The following is a 19280-nucleotide window of genomic DNA, read 5'->3' on the forward strand; positions in this document are numbered from 1 at the left end:
CATGCTCAGTGTAATACCATTTTCCTGAATGACTCCCGAGGGACATCATTAGCATTTTATTCTAAGAAAATGGCATTCCCTCACAGATACATTGAGGATGGCACCCTGGTAGGTAGTGCTCTGCTGCTGGATAGATTTATGTAAGGCTTTCTCTTTTGTGGGCTTTTGTTTTCTTGTATTTTCTGAGTTTCAGATACCAAATATCACAAATGCCAAAGATTGCCTAATCATCAAATGGGCTTTTCTTTTTCAAGCATTTATTTTCTTAGTTCACAAATTTGCTTTCCCAAGTGAATGAGAAAGAGATAATTTTAGAGCTGTTAAATAAGAAATTATAGCTGGGAGTGTGTAATATGTGACATGTACTCATTTGTGCACATGAATTCGTATACCCTTTCACACTCAGAACCTCCCTCAACTATTTGTGCGAGCACTTGGGTAATTTAATGTGTCAGTCTGTCAGTGATTGATTGCTTTTAAGTAACAGTATATTTAGTTCACTTACCTTATTGGCAAATTGATTTTTCACTGAATTCGGTTTTGGTTGATTTGTCCTTTGGTAGATTGGTTTTTAGCTAGTAAACCAAAAGCCATTTGAGAGTGAAAGTCATCTCAGAATAGTGCAAAGTGTTTATGGATTCATAGACTCTTGGACTTTTCTTCACATTCAGAATACCCTTAGCCAGAAGTTAATGTGAGAATTTTAGAACGGAAATATTTGCCTACAATAATGTTCATTTTCAGATCTAATTTTTGTGATTAGGAGATAGAATCATATTTTCTCTCTAATGATTAGGTTTTAGAAATATGCTTGTAAGAAAATATATTTCTTATAAGGGTCTTAGTTTGTAATCTCAAATTTTAAACGTGCTTCTAATGCTAATTTATTTGTTGAATTATTTTGTGTAAGTTATTAATCATCTTAAATATCTGCTGTATCGAATTAATGGTATCTCTCTATCATAAGATTTGGAAATTTAATTCCTATCGCAAATATTTTAAAAGGCAAATCCAGAAATGAATGAACATATATTTCCCAGTGTAGAATATAAGCCTAGAAAAAAGAAAAGATCAGATTCAGTAAGATTTATCTAACTAGATTTTGGTAAATGTAGATTCTAATTTAGTATCTTAGTCTGATTATGTGAATTGTCTTGGACATGGGAACATAGGAATAAAATAAATACTTTTATTGGATAATTTGACTAATTCCAGTGTATTTTTGAACAAAATAATTCTGATTAATAAAAAATTTCTAATTATGAAAAGTTATAAAATTTGTCTATTTTAGTATATTTTGGGTTTCATCTGTAGTTTTTGCAGTCCCCAACCATATGTATTAGTGAGTATACACAGAATATCTTGGAATATGAATTACTGGCTTTTTTTGTTGTTGTTAAGATTTTATTTATTCATGAGAGACACAGAGGCAGAGACACAGGCAGAGGGAGAAGCAGTCTCCATGCAGGGAGCCCGATGTGGGACTCCATCCTGGGACCCCAGGATCACGCCCTGGGCTAAAGGCAGGCGCTAAACTGCTGAGCCACCCAAGGATCCCAATTACTGGCTTTTCTAAGTAGTTTTTCTCTTTTCTTTTCTTTTCTTTTTTTTTTTTTAAGATTTTTATTTATTTGAGAGAGAGAAAGCACAAGTGGGGAGGGGACAGAGGGAAAGGGAGAGAGAATCTCAAGCAGACTCCCCCCTGAGATCATGATCTAAGCAGAAGGCAGATGCTTAACCACCTGAGCCACCCAGGTACCCCTTAGTTTGTAGTGCTGTTTTTCTTTACATTCTTTTTTTGTTGTTTTAAGATTTTATTTATTTATTCATGAGAGACACACAGAGAGAGAAAAGCAGGCTGCTTGTAGGGAGGCTGGTATAGGGGCTCGATCCCAGGAGCCTGAGATGACGACCTGAGCCAAAGGCAGATGCTCAACCACTGAGCCACCCAGGTGTCCCTAAAATTGTACATTAATATAGGAGACATTTAACTTCAGGTTATTATATTTGTAACTGCTTCAATTTGTCTCGTGTAGTTATTACAAGTATCTTTTGTTCACTTTTTCCCCATTGTTATGATTGGAGCTACAGAGCTGTGGTAGATTTTAACAAACCTTTGTTGGTTTAGTTGGCTGATGACTTTATTGGCTCCCTGAATTTATGTATACCTATGGCCACTCCAACCTATTTCTCAGGCTCTCCCAATGATGTTATTGTTCCTGCCTGTGCTTGGGAGACAGAGAGGAACTTGGTCATCATGAAGTCAACTTTTAAACTTTATTTGACCTTCTGTTTTTTCTTTTTAGAATAGGGTTTTTGACCTCAATTCCCTTTTGCCCTATAGTCCCAGCCATAGTTGGGGGAATCGTCATCTTACCCTTTGGTTTCACTAACAAGCGAATGCTGACTTCATAATGAATCTTTTTCCTTTCCTTCTTCCTTCCTCCCAAATCTTTTGCAAGGATTAAAGCCACTGAATCCAGATTCTTGTTGTTTGTTTCTATCTTTTTTTGGCCTTTTAGAATACTCCTGTTTGTATTGGAAATTATGTTAGGTATAGAATAAACCATGGAACTTCCATTAGTAGTGGATGACCTCTTGTTTTAATCCTGTGAGCTAACTTAGCTTAGAATTATATTACAGTGCTTATGTTATTGGATACTGTGATTAAAATACCCAAGGAGTCAACACAATTGTATTGATAAAACTCAGCATTTAATGGGTTAAAGTTTCATTTCCTTATCTATCCTTCTCTTTGTCTTTGACAATGTTTTTTTTACCTTGTTGAAGAAATTTTCCTTTGTTCTCTTATCACAATACTTAAGGTAAAATCTCAGCAGATTTATAGTCCTGTTGGGTTTGATGAGAAAAACAGCATTTTAGATTAAAAACTTTACAAAATTATCATTCTTTAGTGAAATTTTCCTTTTTTTAAAAAAATAATATTTTATCTATTTATTTATTTATTTATTTTAAAGGCAGTGTTTATTTGACAGCACAAGCAGTGGGAGTAGTAGACAGAGGGAGAGGGAGAAGCAGGTGTCCTGCTGAGCAGAGACCCCAATGTGGGCTGGATCCCAGGACACCAGGACCACAACCTGAGTCCAAGGCAGATGCTCAACTGCTTTGAGCCGCCCAGGCGCCAAAGCAGAATTTTTTTTTTTTTTTTTTAAGATTTTATTCATGAGAAAGAGAGAGAGAGAGAAGCAAAGACACAGGCAGAGGGGGAAGCAGGCTCCATGCAGGGAGCCCAGCGTGGGTCCCGGGACTCCAGGATCACGCCCTGGGCTGAAGGCAGCGCTAAACTGCTGAGCCACCTGGGCCACCCCAAAGCAGAATTTTTTTAATTTAAAACATTTCTATTTCATTTAAACCATTAATAGAAAGTAATCTCTTTTTTAAAGAGGGCATATGCCCATGTGTGCCATTGGGTGGAGGAGGTTAGCAGAGGGAGAGAGAGTATCTTAGGTGCTATACCCAGCATGGGGCCTGACATGGGGTTTGATCTCACCACCCTGAGATCATGACCTGAGCCAAAATCAAGAGTCTGATGCTTGACCTCCCAAGCCACCCAGGCAACCCTAAAGTAATCTTACTTTTTAAGTGAAAATGCCCCACCCCCTGAACCCTGGCATTTATTTCTGGTGTCTAATCTCCTTATCAATAGCTTAGATAAAGAAATGTGCAAGGAATTCTCCATTTTTCATCACACTTAACGTTTTTCCTAAATCATACTGTGAAACATTTCTCTTGTGTTCTGATTCAGTTAAAATTATATAGGGAAATTCTTAAAAAGTAGAAAATGATACAGAAAGTCAAATAGGAAGAAAGGGAGTTTGAAACAGGTTATGGAGTAAAGATGATATCAAGGGGATAGGACTGAAATATCCTTTGTGAAAAGAAGAAACAAAATACAAAAAAAGCTACCAGTAATGAAGATATTTATATCTTTTGTGAATATGTTTCCATTTTGGACTGGTATATTAAGCTTCTTAAACTTTGTATTAGAAAGATTTACAAAGATAACACTATATACTTGGCTTCCTCTAATGATCACAGCAGAGTTTTATAATTGTATTTTCTAAATAGTTTTATTGCTCTGGCTCTACCTTTATACCTTGATAAAATTTTATTTATAGTCTAGATATTAAAGAGTGAATCACAGCCTGAAGTAATTTTTAAGTCCTTGTTTCTAATAAGGTGGGCCACTGAAAGTATTATTTATAACTATATACTGAAGGTCTGAATTTCTTAATTATTTAAGTATTCAAGTTGGTTATTTGGTTGTTTTGTTTTGTTTTTAAACACAGCAGTGCCAAAATGTATAACTTCTTAAAAAGCATGGTTAGGGTAAAATAATCTATCTTCCATGACTCATTTATCTTATGTGTATTGTTTTTTATAGCTGTTTGGTTTATATCGTCATATTAATGTTGACTATTAATTTTCTTTCCTACAGCATGGATTTGTGGTATCATTTCTATCACTGTCATTAGCCTGCTTTCCTTGCTAGGCGTGATCTTGGTTCCCATCATTAACCAAGGATGCTTCAAATTTCTTCTCACATTCCTTGTTGCACTAGCTGTAGGAACAATGAGTGGAGATGCCCTTCTTCATCTACTGCCCCATGTAAGAAAACTTTTTAATCTTTAAAAAATACATAAATAAAAATATTTGAACTAAAAGGGTCCTTCATTAGCAAGCTGTGTAGCATCTAATCCAATATTTGTTTTGCTTGTAGGACAAAGTACTTTTTCCCATTTACATAGTTTTAGTAGCAGTATTTTTGAAATAAATTGAATCATTAGGTTTTAAAATAGCATCAAAAATTGGTAACATCAGTTTTACTTTCTGCTGTCACAGTGTATACGTACCAAATCACCATGATGTACTTAAATATCTCAACAGTTTTGTAAGTCAGCTTAACCTCAGTAGAGCTGAAGTTTTAAAAAGATTACTCTTAGCAGTTCTGAAAATGAATACTTAAAAAGATACACCACTCATTGATTTTTATCTGTATGGTATATCAAGAAAGCCTTTAGAAGAAATATATACGAGGTCTCATAATGATTGCTCTATATAGCCAGTGTGCCACAGGCATCTTTATTTGATCAAGAATAGGCTGACATGCTCTGTTAACAATTTTAGGCGTTTAGCTCTTTGCATTTCAGACCGTTTATCTTTTTTCACCTGGCATACCACTTGTTTTCTTCTATTCCAAGACATTTTTTTTTAAAGATTTATTTATTAGAGAGAGAGACAGGGAGTGCATGCATACATGCATGTGAGTGAAAGGAGTGAGAGACAGCTGCTGAGCTCTGAACCCCACCCAGGGCTCCATCCCAGGATCCATGAGATCATAACCTGAGCTGATACCAAGAGTAGGAAGCTCAACCGACTGAGCTGCCCAGGTGCCCCATATTCCAGGACACTTCTAATGATATGATCATATGCCTACACTCCTAGTTACCTTGCTTATCATCCTTCTAAAATCTGTTTCCAGTTAGGAGTATTTTATCTAGTGTTACTGCTTTTACTTCAAATTATGAAAGCACTGGGGCTTTTTCTTTTCAAAATGTAAAATTACAGATTTGAAAGTTTTTTATATATATATTCTTACCATCACCTTTGGCGTATTTGGGAGACAGAATTGTATTTTTTATTTTTTATTTTATTTTATTTTTTTTTTAATTTTTATTTTTTATGATAGTCATACAGAGAGAGAGAGAGAGAGGCAGAGACATAGGCAGAGGGAGAAGCAGGCTCCATGCACCTGGAGCCTGACGTGGGATTCGATCCAGGGTCTCCAGGATCGCGCCCTGGGCCAAAGGCAGGCGCTAAACCACTGCGCCACCCAGGGATCCCAGAATTGTATTTTTTAAAAAGTAATCTCTGTACCCAACATGGGGCTGGAACTTACAGCCTAGAGATAAGAGTTGGACACTACTACTAAAAAAAAAAAAAAAAAAAAAAGAGTTGGACACTACTAACTGAGCCAGCCAGGTGCCCTCAGAATTGTATCTGTGTATTTTGTATAATCCTCTCCCCTGCTTCACTTTTGGTTGAGAATTCCAGATTTGGTATCTGGAATAATATATGGCACTGCCTTAAAAAATCGATTAGTGAATCTTAAAATTGTGAATATGAATTTTTTTGTAAATTGATTATGTTATTTACTTATTTCCCCCCTTATTCACACCTCTCGCTTATTACTCTTTTTACCTGTCATCAAGAATAGCAAGAGTCTGGAAAAAAAAGAAAAGAAAAAAGAATAGCAACAGTCTGTTTGAATAGTCTTACTTTCTTTGAGAAGTTTAGAAACCTGATGGCCACTGGCAAATGGAGAAGCAATACAAATGTTAAAAGGAAAATACTTAAGACTTAGTTCTCTAACTTTTAAGATCATTATTGTGAAACTTGTACACTTCACAATTAAAAAATAACTTTATTTCTATACATTTATTTTTGCTAAAGCTTTAAAATATAGAAATGAAACACATGTTTAAGTATATACTTTTGGTAATGTTCCACAGTATAAGCATAGGTAGCATCTCAACACTTCTTTAAAATAACTTATAAGAGAAAAATATAATCAATTCAAGAAAAAGTTAGATTACAGGCAGTCCAAGGTTGTCACCTGCTGGTGAATTAGTTCATTTTTACTGAGTGTTCGGCATCTGGGTCAAGTTCACTTCAGTTTACAAAGGACTCTTCACTCCCCGGATGTCTTACTGCTGCTTGATTCCTTCACCGTAGTATGTATCTTAACCCTATAGGCATTTGAGTTTGTGGTCTTTGCTATCAGAGTTACCATTTCATGGTTACCATGAAATGTTGCACTTGCCAGGCCTCTGAGTACATCAGAATTAAATAGAAGGCTACCTACATTTAAGTGAGATAATATGTAGAGAACACTTTAAAAATTGAAAGGTATTTTTTTCTGTGTCATCCAGGAGATCATAATCTCAAAATTTTAAATAGCATTTTTAACTACTTGTTCAGAAGTTTTTGTTATTCTTATTAATAGTCTCAGGGTGGACATGATCACAGTCATCAGCATGCACATGGGCATGGACATTCTCATGGACATGAATCTAAGAAGTTTTTGGAAGAATATGATGCTGTATTGAAAGGACTTGTTGCTCTAGGAGGCATTTACTTGTTATTTATCATTGAACACTGCATTAGAATGTTTAAGCACTACAAACAGCAAAGAGTAAGTATCTTTTAATGGTTTCTTCCATTTTCTGAGATCTAAAACTGAACCAAAAAAATCATTTTCTGGCCACATGTTTAATTGTGATGTTGGTGTGTATTAAAGGAAACATTGATCTTTGCATTTTTTATCATTACATTTATCATTATAATCAGAATATAGCAGTCTTAGTTACTTTGTTGGAATTTTTCTTTTTTCTTTTTTTTTTTTTTTTTGTTGGAATTTTTCTAAATGACTTAATAAATAGGATGGAGAAAGCTATGGCCAATTTCTGCTTATTTCAAAAGACCAAAAATGTATAAATAGAAACAAATCTCATTGGTCCACTTAGGTCATATTTTCAAGTGAAAGTGGCTTTCACTGTCCTATCAACAAAAATGTTTTTCACACAATACATTTCTTTATCAGAAATGCTAATGGTAGAAGCAGTAGAGGTAAGAAGGATTTAGATTGGGGGGGGCTTTGTAGGAAGAAAATATAATGAAATGAAGGAAATCTGGATGATGAACCTCTTGGATGCTTAGACTGTTGATTAAATACCCTGCTTGTCATGAGCTGTGTTTCATGGCATATTTGTGAGAATAAGATAAATATCTAAAATAATTTTTTCCCCTAAGTAATTTCCACCCTTCCCTTTTCATAGTGGTTCATGTCTGTTTCTAAAGGTCTGTCTAGAGTACATCTCACTAACATGTTTGTGATACTAGTGCTGATTATCTTCAGTGTACTCTGTATAATATAGTCTGTCTGGAGAACATTGTTAAGAAAGTTTTTTACAAAAAAGAAAATTCTTATATTTTGCTGGTTCACTACAGATATTTAAAAAAATCTTTTTCCTCAAGAATGAAGAATATTCATGATCATAATATATACACAGTTCACTCTGACAATACAGCTTTGTTATTTAATGTATATATTTTGTTTGTGTATGTACATATCTTATGTAAATTTTTTTGAGATAAAATATGGTTTAGAACAGAGCTCTAAACTGAGATTCAACGGGAGTGATTCTAATTCTTGCCCAGCCACAAACTAGCTGTGAAACTATGACTCATTCCTCCCGATTTCCAGTTGCTATCTAAATCTGTGGGAAATAAACCCTACTTTTCATCTGTATTTTCATATCGTATTCTAAATAGTATATTTAATTTCAATTGCCATGTTTTAGTCTGGACATCATATTTAATTGCCTCCGAAGAAAGGGTGATGAAGATGATGTGCCAGCAAATCATCATCTGAGAAATGATAAAAGGAACTGGGAGGGATCAAAAGTAAAAGAAATCTCAAATTATTTGGTTTTTGAAGGGTGTATGGAAAGGTTGAATGGGTGATGAATAATGTGGGAGGGATGCCAAGGCGAGAGTAGCTGGAGGGAAATGAGTCAGAAGAGTGGTGATGGGAGCTGGAACTAGAGTCATATCTAAAGGAAAGGGAAGAGAAGATGATTAAGAGAATTCTTTGAATGAGAGAATAAGATTTGATCATTGATGACCTGTAGAACTACAGATATCTTAGGGTTCATCTCCTAGTTTAGAACACAATTACATATTGGAAAGTATTGGAGAAGTTGTGGAATTACTGTAAAGCCATAATTTTCTTCAATTGTATATACCTGCTAACATTGAGGCAATGAATATTGATACATAATATGTACAAGCTATTAGGGTCTGTGTAATTTACAGATAACTATAAAATGTAGTCTCTCGAGAGTTCAAAATAAACAAGATTTCTGTTTTTGTAAATTAATCTTGATCTCATTTTGGCTTTTTGTTATTTTTTAAAAAGATTTTATTTATTCACAAGAGAGGCAGAGACACAGAGGGAGAAGCAGGCTCCCAGTAGGGACCCCGATGTGGGACTCGATCCCAGGACGCCAGGATCATGCCCTGAGTCAAAGGCAAATGCTTAACTGCTGAGCCACCAAGGCATCCCTGATCTCATTTTGAATTCAAATTTACTGGACGAATTGAGCAGACTTATTTTTGTAAACTAACGTAGGAGAATAGAGTCCCCAGAACACAGCAGCAGCTCTTCTGTAAATTTGGAATTGTAGGAAGTAAATGACTGAAAGGAGCACCTCAATCTAATAGTAAGGAATTCTTCAAGTATATCAAAGAAAGGAATTTGGGCAGGTAAATCACTGCATTTATTTTATGATAAATAGGACAATGAGTATAACCAAAGATGAAAAAGTATATTGCATTTTTTGAAGAAAGGGAATTAGTGATATTTGAATAGAACAGACATTTGGCCATCTGTGCAGAAGAGTCCGTTATTGGAAGGAAGCTTTCAGAGCATAAATTAATACATTAGATGCTGACCAGGTTCGGCAAGTTGAGGCTTTGAGGGTAATGATTGAGCAAGTTTTTTGGAAAGTGGACAATCAGAACCAAAGCAGTAAAACAGAATCCCAGCTAGTATTTGCATTTTCTGCTACTACTGGCTTCCCCCACGCCCCCTCCCCCCCCCCCCCGGTTTTTTTCTTCTTTAATTCATGACTGCAGTTTCTTTTTTTCTCTTTAGGTTATTTCCATTACTTTCTTTTGAACATTTTATGTTTCCCCAGTTTCTGTTACTGCTGTGAAGCAGGAAAACCCACAACTTAATGGCATATAACAATAATTTATTATTTCTCTTAATTTTGTGAGGAAATTGGGCAGGATTCAGCTGTCCTGCTTTGGCCTGGACAGGGCGTGTAGAAGGCCCACAAATGGTCCTTGTCTGTGTCTTGGTGCTCCTCCACATGGCCTCTTGAGGGTCTGTACTGAGGTTCTTCACAGCAACAGTTTCTTCCCTGAGCGAAAGCAAAAGGTGCCAGGCTGCCCTGAGACCGGTCCTGGAACTGTGACCCATCATCACTCTCTTGTATTCAGTTGATCAAAAGGGCACAGCTTATTTGCTTTCTTAAATTTACATAGATTGGAAATAGAAATTTATTTTTTATTTTTTTTATTTTTTGGAAATAGAAATTTAAATCGGAAGAGTGGTCAGTGGTAGTTACATAGTTATACTGATAAAGGGAAAAAGCAGACTATTAAAAAGATAGGAAAGAAACTCAAACCTAAACCATGAAGTACAATCATTAGAATTTATTAATAATTGAGGATAGATTAGATGAGAAAGAAAACTTAGCTTTATTGCGAAGCTGTGAAGAGTCCGTTGCTGATAGGTGATTTTCATAAACATTTCATTTAATCCTAAGAATCTATCATTTTTATTTTACAGATGAGTATTCTTATGCCCAAGTCTCACAGAGGTAAACTCCAAATTTTGAGACTTTAACTCAAGTGTAACTGTGATCATTATGTCACATTTAGGGAAACGGAAGATTGCATTCAATAAAATGAAATTTAGAGGAATAAATTTTATGTTTTTGGAACTTCCTATTTCCTGTACACTCTTAAATAAGGCAGATGTTAAATACATTTCACACATTTCACTTGGTTTCATATAATATGGTACTCTGTGTTCTGAGTTTCATATAATATGGTACCCCATTCTGTATTTCAAAGTAGTTGAATTGCATCTTTGAGTATTGAGGGGGCAGGAAACAACATAGAAATTTCGTTGGATATTTTATCTAGTTAGACCCCTTGATAAATTTTAAAATAATTTTTCTTATTTTTTCCTAAATATATGAATAAAGTATTACTACCAGTTTTCCCCATAGATGTTAACAAGTGAATATTGTTGCTAATTGTGGCTGCAGATTTGATACTAATACTAGATTCTTTACAGGGAAAACAGAAATGGTTTATGAAGCAGAACACAGAAGAATCAACTATTGGAAGGAAACTTTCAGATCATAAGTTAAATAATACACCAGATGCTGACTGGCTTCAGCTCAAGCCTCTTGCCGGTAGACAACAGTTCTGACTAAAGAGAAACTTTTAAAATATAAAAATCGAAATACTGCTTCTATACTGTGCCTATGTTTGAAATATCTTGTTTTTGTAACTTCCCTAATAGTAGTTTCTAACTTGTATTTCTTTAAATGTGAGTGTATCTTGTGATTTTGTTAGTGTTTTATTTATTTCAGCCTTACTGATAACTGGAATGTGGGACTAATTATATCACAGGGCAAGGAACATATTGCACTTTAGTTTACAGGAGAAAAAAAATGAAACAGAAGGGCTTTGTAAGTGGTGTACTTGTGTTATTTGTAGTTGTTGGCCATGGAAAATCTGCACGCCCTCCATATGTGATTGGTTTCGTATGGAAGACGGAGAGTGGTCTCCATACAAAAAAAGTCTCTGCTCATCCATTCATCCTTTCTGTTGCCTGGTAGTTGCTATGAGGTAGCTTACAATTTTCAAGGAAACATAAACATTTTTTTTTAATCTAATTTTACCTTTTCATTTGAACTTGTGTTTCCCCTGAATATACCAATGATTTTCTTCAGAAAAGGAGCAGACAAGACTCTTAAGTGTGTACTCTGTTGCAAAATACAATTTGAGAAGTAGTAGGCTCTTTGTCACCTAATAAATAGCTTTAAAAAATTAGGTGAGAGGCCAGCCTCAATTTAAAAAAAGTACATCTCAGATGTTGTTACCACCTACGAGTTTCTGAATTTGATTCTGGTAATGATCCTAAGTCACATTTTCAGATAAGCGGAGCATTGGAGGGTGCCAGTTATTTAAAGTTTGTCTTTGTTTTCTTGAGTGATAAGAGGAGGTTAGAGTGGGTAAACTTCAAGGTTCCTTTAAGGATTTCTGAAATATTCTGGGTCCATCATGTTGTCCTATAAATGCTGCAGTGACTTGCTACACTTTGATTCCTGCCAGCCGTTTATGATGTCCTCCTTAAGTTTCAGGGTCTTCATGCTTGCCAGTTCTCACTTTGCCTGCTCTTGGTCTCAGTGCTCTTACTTACCTCATCTGGTTCATCTTTTGGACCCTCAAAACCTCAGTTTGTTTTTTGTGTGAACACATGTGTATTTGTTTCATTAGCATTTGTACATTTACTTGGGACTTTTAAAAGACATTCACTTAAGAAGTGTCCATTGCATTGCTGTTCCGTCTGGGTTTAAGAAATTAGCTAAGAAGTATTCATTTACTTGTTGATAAAGTATATCCTTTGCTATTATAAATGTAGGAACTGATGACTCGGTCGTTTCTGAAGATCGACTTAATGAAACCGAACTGACAGATTTAGAAGGTCAACAGGAATCCCCTCCTAAAAATTACATTTGTGTGGAAGAGGAGAAAATCATGGACCATTCTCACAGTGATGGATTACATGCCATTCACGAGCATGATCTCCATGCTGCTGCCCACAACCACCACGATGAGAGTAAAACTGTGCTGAGGAAACACAACCATCAGTGGCACCACAAACATTCTCATCATTCTCATGGGCCCTGTCATTCTGGATCTGATCTCAAAGAAACAGGGATAGCTAACATAGCCTGGATGGTGATCATGGGGGATGGCATCCACAACTTCAGCGATGGGTTAGCGATCGGTAAGTGCGCTTGAACCTTGGGTTATCATTTGTTGTTCCTTAAGACCACTTTCCTTCGTCCACAGTTTTAGTACTAATATTACGAATTGGAGTACATAAGATTAACTTTTGGAGGTTAACAAGTATACTGTTATACATTACTCTAGTCATTTGATTTTTTTTTTTTTTCCCAGAGGCTAGGTTAATGTTTTTGACAAGTTTATTTGGGGCATACAGATGTAATTTTACGGAGTTTTTCTTTGAATATATAAACAAGTATCTGTAATACACTACTTTAATAACATTTCAAGGCATAGTCACCATATGAAAAAGGCTACCTTAGCATTTTATTTTCAAATACATTTACATGACCCTGAATATGTAATTTCAGTCCTAGATTTAATAATGTTTTTGTCTTTGAAAAGGTGAAGAAAAATTTACCTGTTAAAAATCTGTTGTGCCAAAGTCAAATACTGTATTAAAATCTTGCTACTGTAAACTGATATTACCAGTTAGGAGACTATTAAATGTGGTATAAATGCATGATCTTCTTTTCCAGACTTGACTCAGAAGTAGGCTTTGGTTTCTTTCAGAAAGGAGAGGCCACGTTTTTTAATCTACCATAGCTGTCAATGTTAGAGAATAAAGAATTTTACTAGGAGAATCAAATGCATTTATAACTCTGATTTCAGTTCTCAAGATCATCAGATAAATAGTACTTTGTAGCCTGTATGCTCTAAACCCGGCAAAGTTCAGATAAGGATAGTAGCCATTTAAGTATCTTTAAATATTTCTATGAGAGAGCAAATATAATCGTAGACTTATAGGACTTAAAAATTTAGCATCAGACTTCCGCTCAAAGACTGAAATGCTGAAAAGCATTAGTACGCCCAAGCTTTTAGTGAGTTAGAAGGCTACCCTAATGGAGAAATCATCAGGGAATATTTCATTGAGTAGCTTTTTCTCTGGGGGTGATATACCCATTGTGCTTCACTTATATATTCAAAAAATACAGTGTAAGATAAGTGTTAGTCACTCAGATATTATGAAATTTAGGCAGGCAACAGAGGCTGTCCCTGTCATTATTAATGAAAATGGAAAAAGCAGAAGTAAACATCACCTGATTTTCTTTCTGTCCTCCACTTCAGGAGCAGCTTTCAGTGCTGGATTGACGGGAGGAATCAGTACTTCGATAGCTGTCTTTTGTCATGAGCTGCCACATGAGTTAGGTAATATATAACCTTAAGAATTTCACCAGATTACCTCAAACCTAAGACTTCTTCAATTATAAATGCATCTAAATTTTGGAGAGGTTAAACATAAAAATGGCTGATGGCAAATACAAATGTCACTATTCTTGTACTATATAATTTGCATTATACATGTTTAAAAATGTACATTGTTTTGTATGTTTGTATCTTTATGTATTATGTTATATCCCATTTGTTTCTTACCTTATGTTACTATCATTATGCTTTTAAACTCCATCCAGGTTATCATGAGTTAATTTAATATGTTGCTTTTACCCAATACTCAAAAGTTATGCATTTACTGCATTTTACATATTTATTAGCACCTAGTATTGGATACAGCATGCCTTTAATTCCCTGCCACCAAAGATTTTAATTTCCTGCCACCACTGTACACTGAACATCTGTAGACTTAGTGCCTTTAGGCTCCTGTGAGAACATCTTTTGGGCATGTACCCAGCAACAGAATTGTTGGGTCCTAGGATGTACGTGCCTAAGAAGAGCCATATTACTAGCCACAATGGCCAAACTAGTATAATCTCTAGCCAGCAATCCCGAAGAGTTCCTGTGTTTCCATATCCCTGCCGACACTTGGCATTAAGTTCTTTAAGTTTTGTCAACATGATAGGTGTAAAGTGATAGGATTTTGTTGTTTTAGTAGGCTCCTACTGATTTACCAATGGTTTTTTTTTTTTTAAGTTTCTCTTCATGTGTTTTGTTTTTTTTCTATAAATTGAAAAACATTAGATGTGAACATGCATTCATCACATAGAAAATATCCAAGGGATGTGGAGATGACATTAATTAGAAAGAAAAAATAATTCCATCTTTTGAGTGCAAATAATTTCTTCATGTGCTCTTGCTAGTTTAACATTTTTCTTAAATTTGACTATGCAACATCTGTCATTTGTGTTTTTGTTGATAGTAGTACCCTTATTTGCTTACTCTGAGAAAGAGTTTATAAGTTTCTTAGAAAATTATTAACTGCTCAGAAAACGGAGAACAGTTTATTAGTGCTTACTTGGTCCTGATTCTTTAAGCCTTGATTCCATATTTAGAGTTTTTGTTCCTTTGCCAGCCTTGAGCATGTGGTCTTTTTTTTTTTTTTTTTAAGATTTATTTATTTATTTGTTCATGAGAGACAGAGAGAGAGGCAGAGACACAGGCAGAGGGAGAAGCAGGCTCCATGCCAGGAGCCCGACACGGGACTCGATCCTGGGACTCCAGGATCTGCCCTGGGCCAAAGGCAGGCGCCAAACCACTGAGCCCCACCCAGGGATCCGAGCATGTGGTCTTACATCTTATGTCTTGGTTCATGCCCCATCGTTTTTTACCTAAACCAGACTAAACCATCATTGTCTTTATTGTCTTTTGCTTGGATAATTTCCATAGTATTTATATCTAGTTTCATTCTGTCCAGTCCATCTCGTATACCTTATCCTAAACATGGCTTCTCAAATGTGACTTGCTCTTTAATCAGAATTTTTCGGTTGCTTCCCTTACATAGAGCGTTAGAAGCTGAGATTCATTAGTGTTCCTCTCAGCGACCTTCCTTTCTGCCCACCTTTATAGCCTCACTCACTCTACTTGCTATTGCATGTTTTCCACTTCACACAGACACAATTCACCAAACGTACCATGGGTGCATGAACCTGCTTCTCTGCCTCTACCTTTCTCCTCTTTGGCTTCTCTTGCTACTTGTATCCCTACTTAATCATGTTCAGAGTCTTTATTTCCTGACTTCAGGACTGTCCTCTGGTATCCCATGCATTGGTTACTTTTCCTCTAAACTTTATCACTTACTGTCAGTAGGTCTTTCTTTTGGTACTTACTATATATCCAACTTAGATGTCTTCCCCATTAAAATGTAGGTTCTTTGTGTGCAGATACTGTCTATACCCTTCTCTTCGCTTCTTTCCTATGTTAGTAAGAGAGTAATCTGCCATATTTGTATTCCGTAGCAATACAAATCAGGGCTCTCAGTTTTCATGTGAGTTATAGATTGCCTAATAATTTTAACCTTCCATTTTTCTTTTGAACTTGCTTAGAGATAGACTCGGATAGTCCTACACACATGTCATAGTATACTGGGAAAACCTTCAGCTTCCCTTCCTACCCACTTACTGCTCCCTGAATGGAGTCGGTCTTGCCATTTTGTGATTATTGACAGCAGGGAGTTTGGAGATTAGGGATGGTTGCCTTCCTACCACATACTCCCTTTATCTCTCTGTAGTTTCTCCTTGAAAGAGTGACACACAGGGAATGATAGTCACATATAAAACAAATGCAGCACAGATATAATGGCTAGGTAAGGCCTTGATATCCAATGCAGAGCTCTTATAAAAACTGAGTTTTAGAACTCTGCTTGGGCCAGGACTCCTCAGTGAGACATTAGACCCTAAGTCTACCTGTTTTACCCACAAACCAGAAGTTCAGGTGTTATTACTGCTATGAGAGGAAACAACAATTTAAGTATATTGAGGAGCGCCTGGGTGGCTCAGTCGGTTAAGTGTCCAATTCTTGATTTCGGCTCAGATCATGATCACACGGTCTTGACATCTAGCCCCACATCGAGCACAGTGCCTGTTTGGGATTCTATCTCTCCCTCTCCCCCAGCTCATGCACGTGCTTGCACTCTCTCTAAAAAAATAAATAAATAAAAATAAAACTTTTAAAGTATATTGAACTGTGCTACCAGGAAAGGAGTGAAACCTTAAGAAAAAGGAAAATTTCCCTCCAATGCTTAGTACCAAATCCATATAAACTCCATATTCTAGCTGTCTAGGCTCCTAGGGAAGAAAGCAAAACTGGAGGTGATATATAAAGGTAGGAAGTGTTTAAAAAAAAAAATTGTAGAGCCTATTTTTTGCCTTTAAGGCACAGTAATGGGCACGTTGGCAAAATAGGCCGAGATGAATGCCCTACTCTGGTTATCTACTCTTACTCACTTGGAGAGGAAGAGAATCTGGAGACAGAGGTATAGAAACATCTTCCTCAAGCTCCCAAGCAAGGGAAAGATGATTTCCCTTGATGCTGAGATAGAAACATGGCAGGTACATAGGGGAGACATCTTCTCCCTGGTTAACAGGTTAAGATATTGTCAAAGCAGCATATTATATCACATTCCAGGATAATTTATTTGATTTAAAACCCCTTTGGCCCTAGTTAAATTTTTGATTATGAATTCATAAAACTGTTCTGAGATTTTTATACTGAAGTCATAGCCTAAGGGGGAAAACGTGTTTAAATTACATTTTAATGCATGAAAAACTGACCCTTAGTAATTCCAAGCTTTATTTTTCCTCTTCTAAACAGATTGCTGTTTCTCTAATGGTGTGCCAGATGGGGGTTTTGTTCTTAGGAATGCGATAGGAAAAATTGTAGTTTTAAGCCTTAGAGTGATATACAGCTCAGGGACATTCACTCCAAGAGGTGTGCAGAAATTGAAACCATTTGAGAAAATAGAAAACCTTTGTCTCTCATTGCATGTTTGCTCTGGAGTGTGGTAATGGATGAAATTGCCTGAATTTATTATTCTTCTGTTTTTGCAAAACTTATATAGCTAAATTTAAGTAAGTTGCAGTATTACTGTTGGATTCTCTCTTACTTTTTCCCCACACTCTTTCAGTAAGGAGCTATAAAAATTTGAATAATTATTTGTAAGAAAACTTGTATAAGAACATATGAAAGGGAAATGAGATTGGGGATAATCCAGAAAGGCAGATAATCCAAACTCTCTTAACATTAAGTAATGTGTTCTAATTTAAAGAAGGTAACATTTTGATAAATAAGCGTATCTTTATTATTCAGATGCCGCTCAAGAGAGGCTATGGTGCTATCCACTTTTTCCTTTCCTCTCATGTATATTTAAGGGGTAAATAGAATTTCCAAATAAGATATTCATAATGTGCTCAATTGTCCAGGGAAAATTGAACATTCACTATATAGATTTATACACATACACAAGTATACACATACATTATTTAAGACAAAAATAAAGAATTTTAAAATACACATTTGTTTTAAAAAAATCTCAATAGTTGATGTTAGCAGATGTTAACATAATTATAGCATTGGATCACATTAACAGCTTTGGCAGGCACACCTCATTTGTTGTGCTGCTAATGATATCTTTTGTCAGCAGAAAGAAAAGGATATTGACGTCTCAAAAGATGAACAGATTTGCTTGTTTGGTGTTAAGTCCCAACTGTATTCCTTTGATCCCCTTTTGAAATGTTTATACAGGTTCTTACTGAGAAAGGTGGAGAAAAAGGGAGAAAAATATGCAGATAGATACCTTTGATAATTTGTAGTCTAAGATAAGACAAGGACAAAGAGATTTTAAATGAAATAATTCATTCACAAGATCATTATACAGAGATGATTTATACTGCTATATATTAGCCATGAACAATTGGAAATTGATATTTTTTTATAAGTACTTTTATAATAACACCAAAAAGCATGAAATGCTTAGGTTTAAATCTAACAAAATGTACATAGAATCCGTATGGTGAGAACTGCAAATCACCACAAAATAAATCAAAGGCGACTTGAGTGTGAAGAGTGTATATGAGGTTTATGGACCGGAAGATTCAGTATCTTTAAGGTGGCAATCTTCCTTATAGTTTAAGTGCATTCCCAATCAGAATACCAGCAAGCTATTTCAAATGAGGTTTTTCAAAATTTTCTGTGGAAAGGGAAAGGAACTTGGATAGCCAGAAGAATTTTGAAAAAGGACAGCAAAATTGACTGGAACAAAGTAGAATTCTCATGTATATGCCAGAGTATTTTCAATAAAGTGCAAAGGAAATTCCATATCAAAAGGATAGTTTTTCCAACAAATGTTACTGTAGTAATTGGATATTTAGTAGCAGGAAAAAGGCCCAAAAAGCAAAAAAAAAAAAAAAAAACCTCACACAGTAGGACAAAAGAACTAAAAATAGATCATTGATTTAAATTGAAAAGATCTTTTTGAAAAGAAAGAAAGTGCACACACGGGCAGCGGTGCAGAGGGAGAGAGAGAATCCCAGGCAGGCGTCATGCTCAACATGCCCAATCTCATGGCCCTGAGATCATGACCCCAGCCTAAATCAACAGGTGGACACTTGGACTAACTGAGGCACTCAGATGCTCTTTAGATAAAAGTTTTAAAATACAGGTTTCTGGGGTGCCTGGGTGGCTCAGTTGGTCAAGCGTCTGCCTTTGGTTCAGGTCATGATCCCAGGGTCCTGGGATTGAGCCCCGGGTCAGGCTCTCTGGGGAGCCTGCTTCTCCGTCTCCCTCTGCCTGCTGCTCCCCATGCCTCTGCATGCACGCTCTGTCTCTCACTTTTCTCCCAAATTAATAAATAAAATATTTAAAAATAGAAT

The 19280-nt window shown here is 35.9% G+C and overlaps 1 protein-coding gene across 6 annotated transcripts in view; it reads left to right on the plus strand.

Moving 5' to 3' along the window:
• The window catches only part of SLC39A10 (solute carrier family 39 member 10), a 136464-nt gene that overhangs the window by 107135 nt on the left and 10049 nt on the right, over positions 1-19280 (plus strand). For all 6 annotated transcript variants that reach the window (XM_025442050.3, XM_025442054.3, XM_035710787.2 and 3 more), the window contains 5 exons: positions 4460-4629; positions 7028-7216; positions 10955-11075; positions 12311-12679; positions 13807-13887. In XM_025442050.3, coding sequence (XP_025297835.1) covers positions 4460-4629; positions 7028-7216; positions 10955-11075; positions 12311-12679; positions 13807-13887 — 930 coding nt within the window. The remainder of the gene's footprint in view (positions 1-4459; positions 4630-7027; positions 7217-10954; positions 11076-12310; positions 12680-13806; positions 13888-19280) is intronic.

The sequence above is a fragment of the Canis lupus genome, chromosome 37, assembly GCF_003254725.2.
Source record: "Canis lupus dingo isolate Sandy chromosome 37, ASM325472v2, whole genome shotgun sequence".
Classification (NCBI taxonomy): Eukaryota; Metazoa; Chordata; class Mammalia; order Carnivora; family Canidae; genus Canis; species Canis lupus.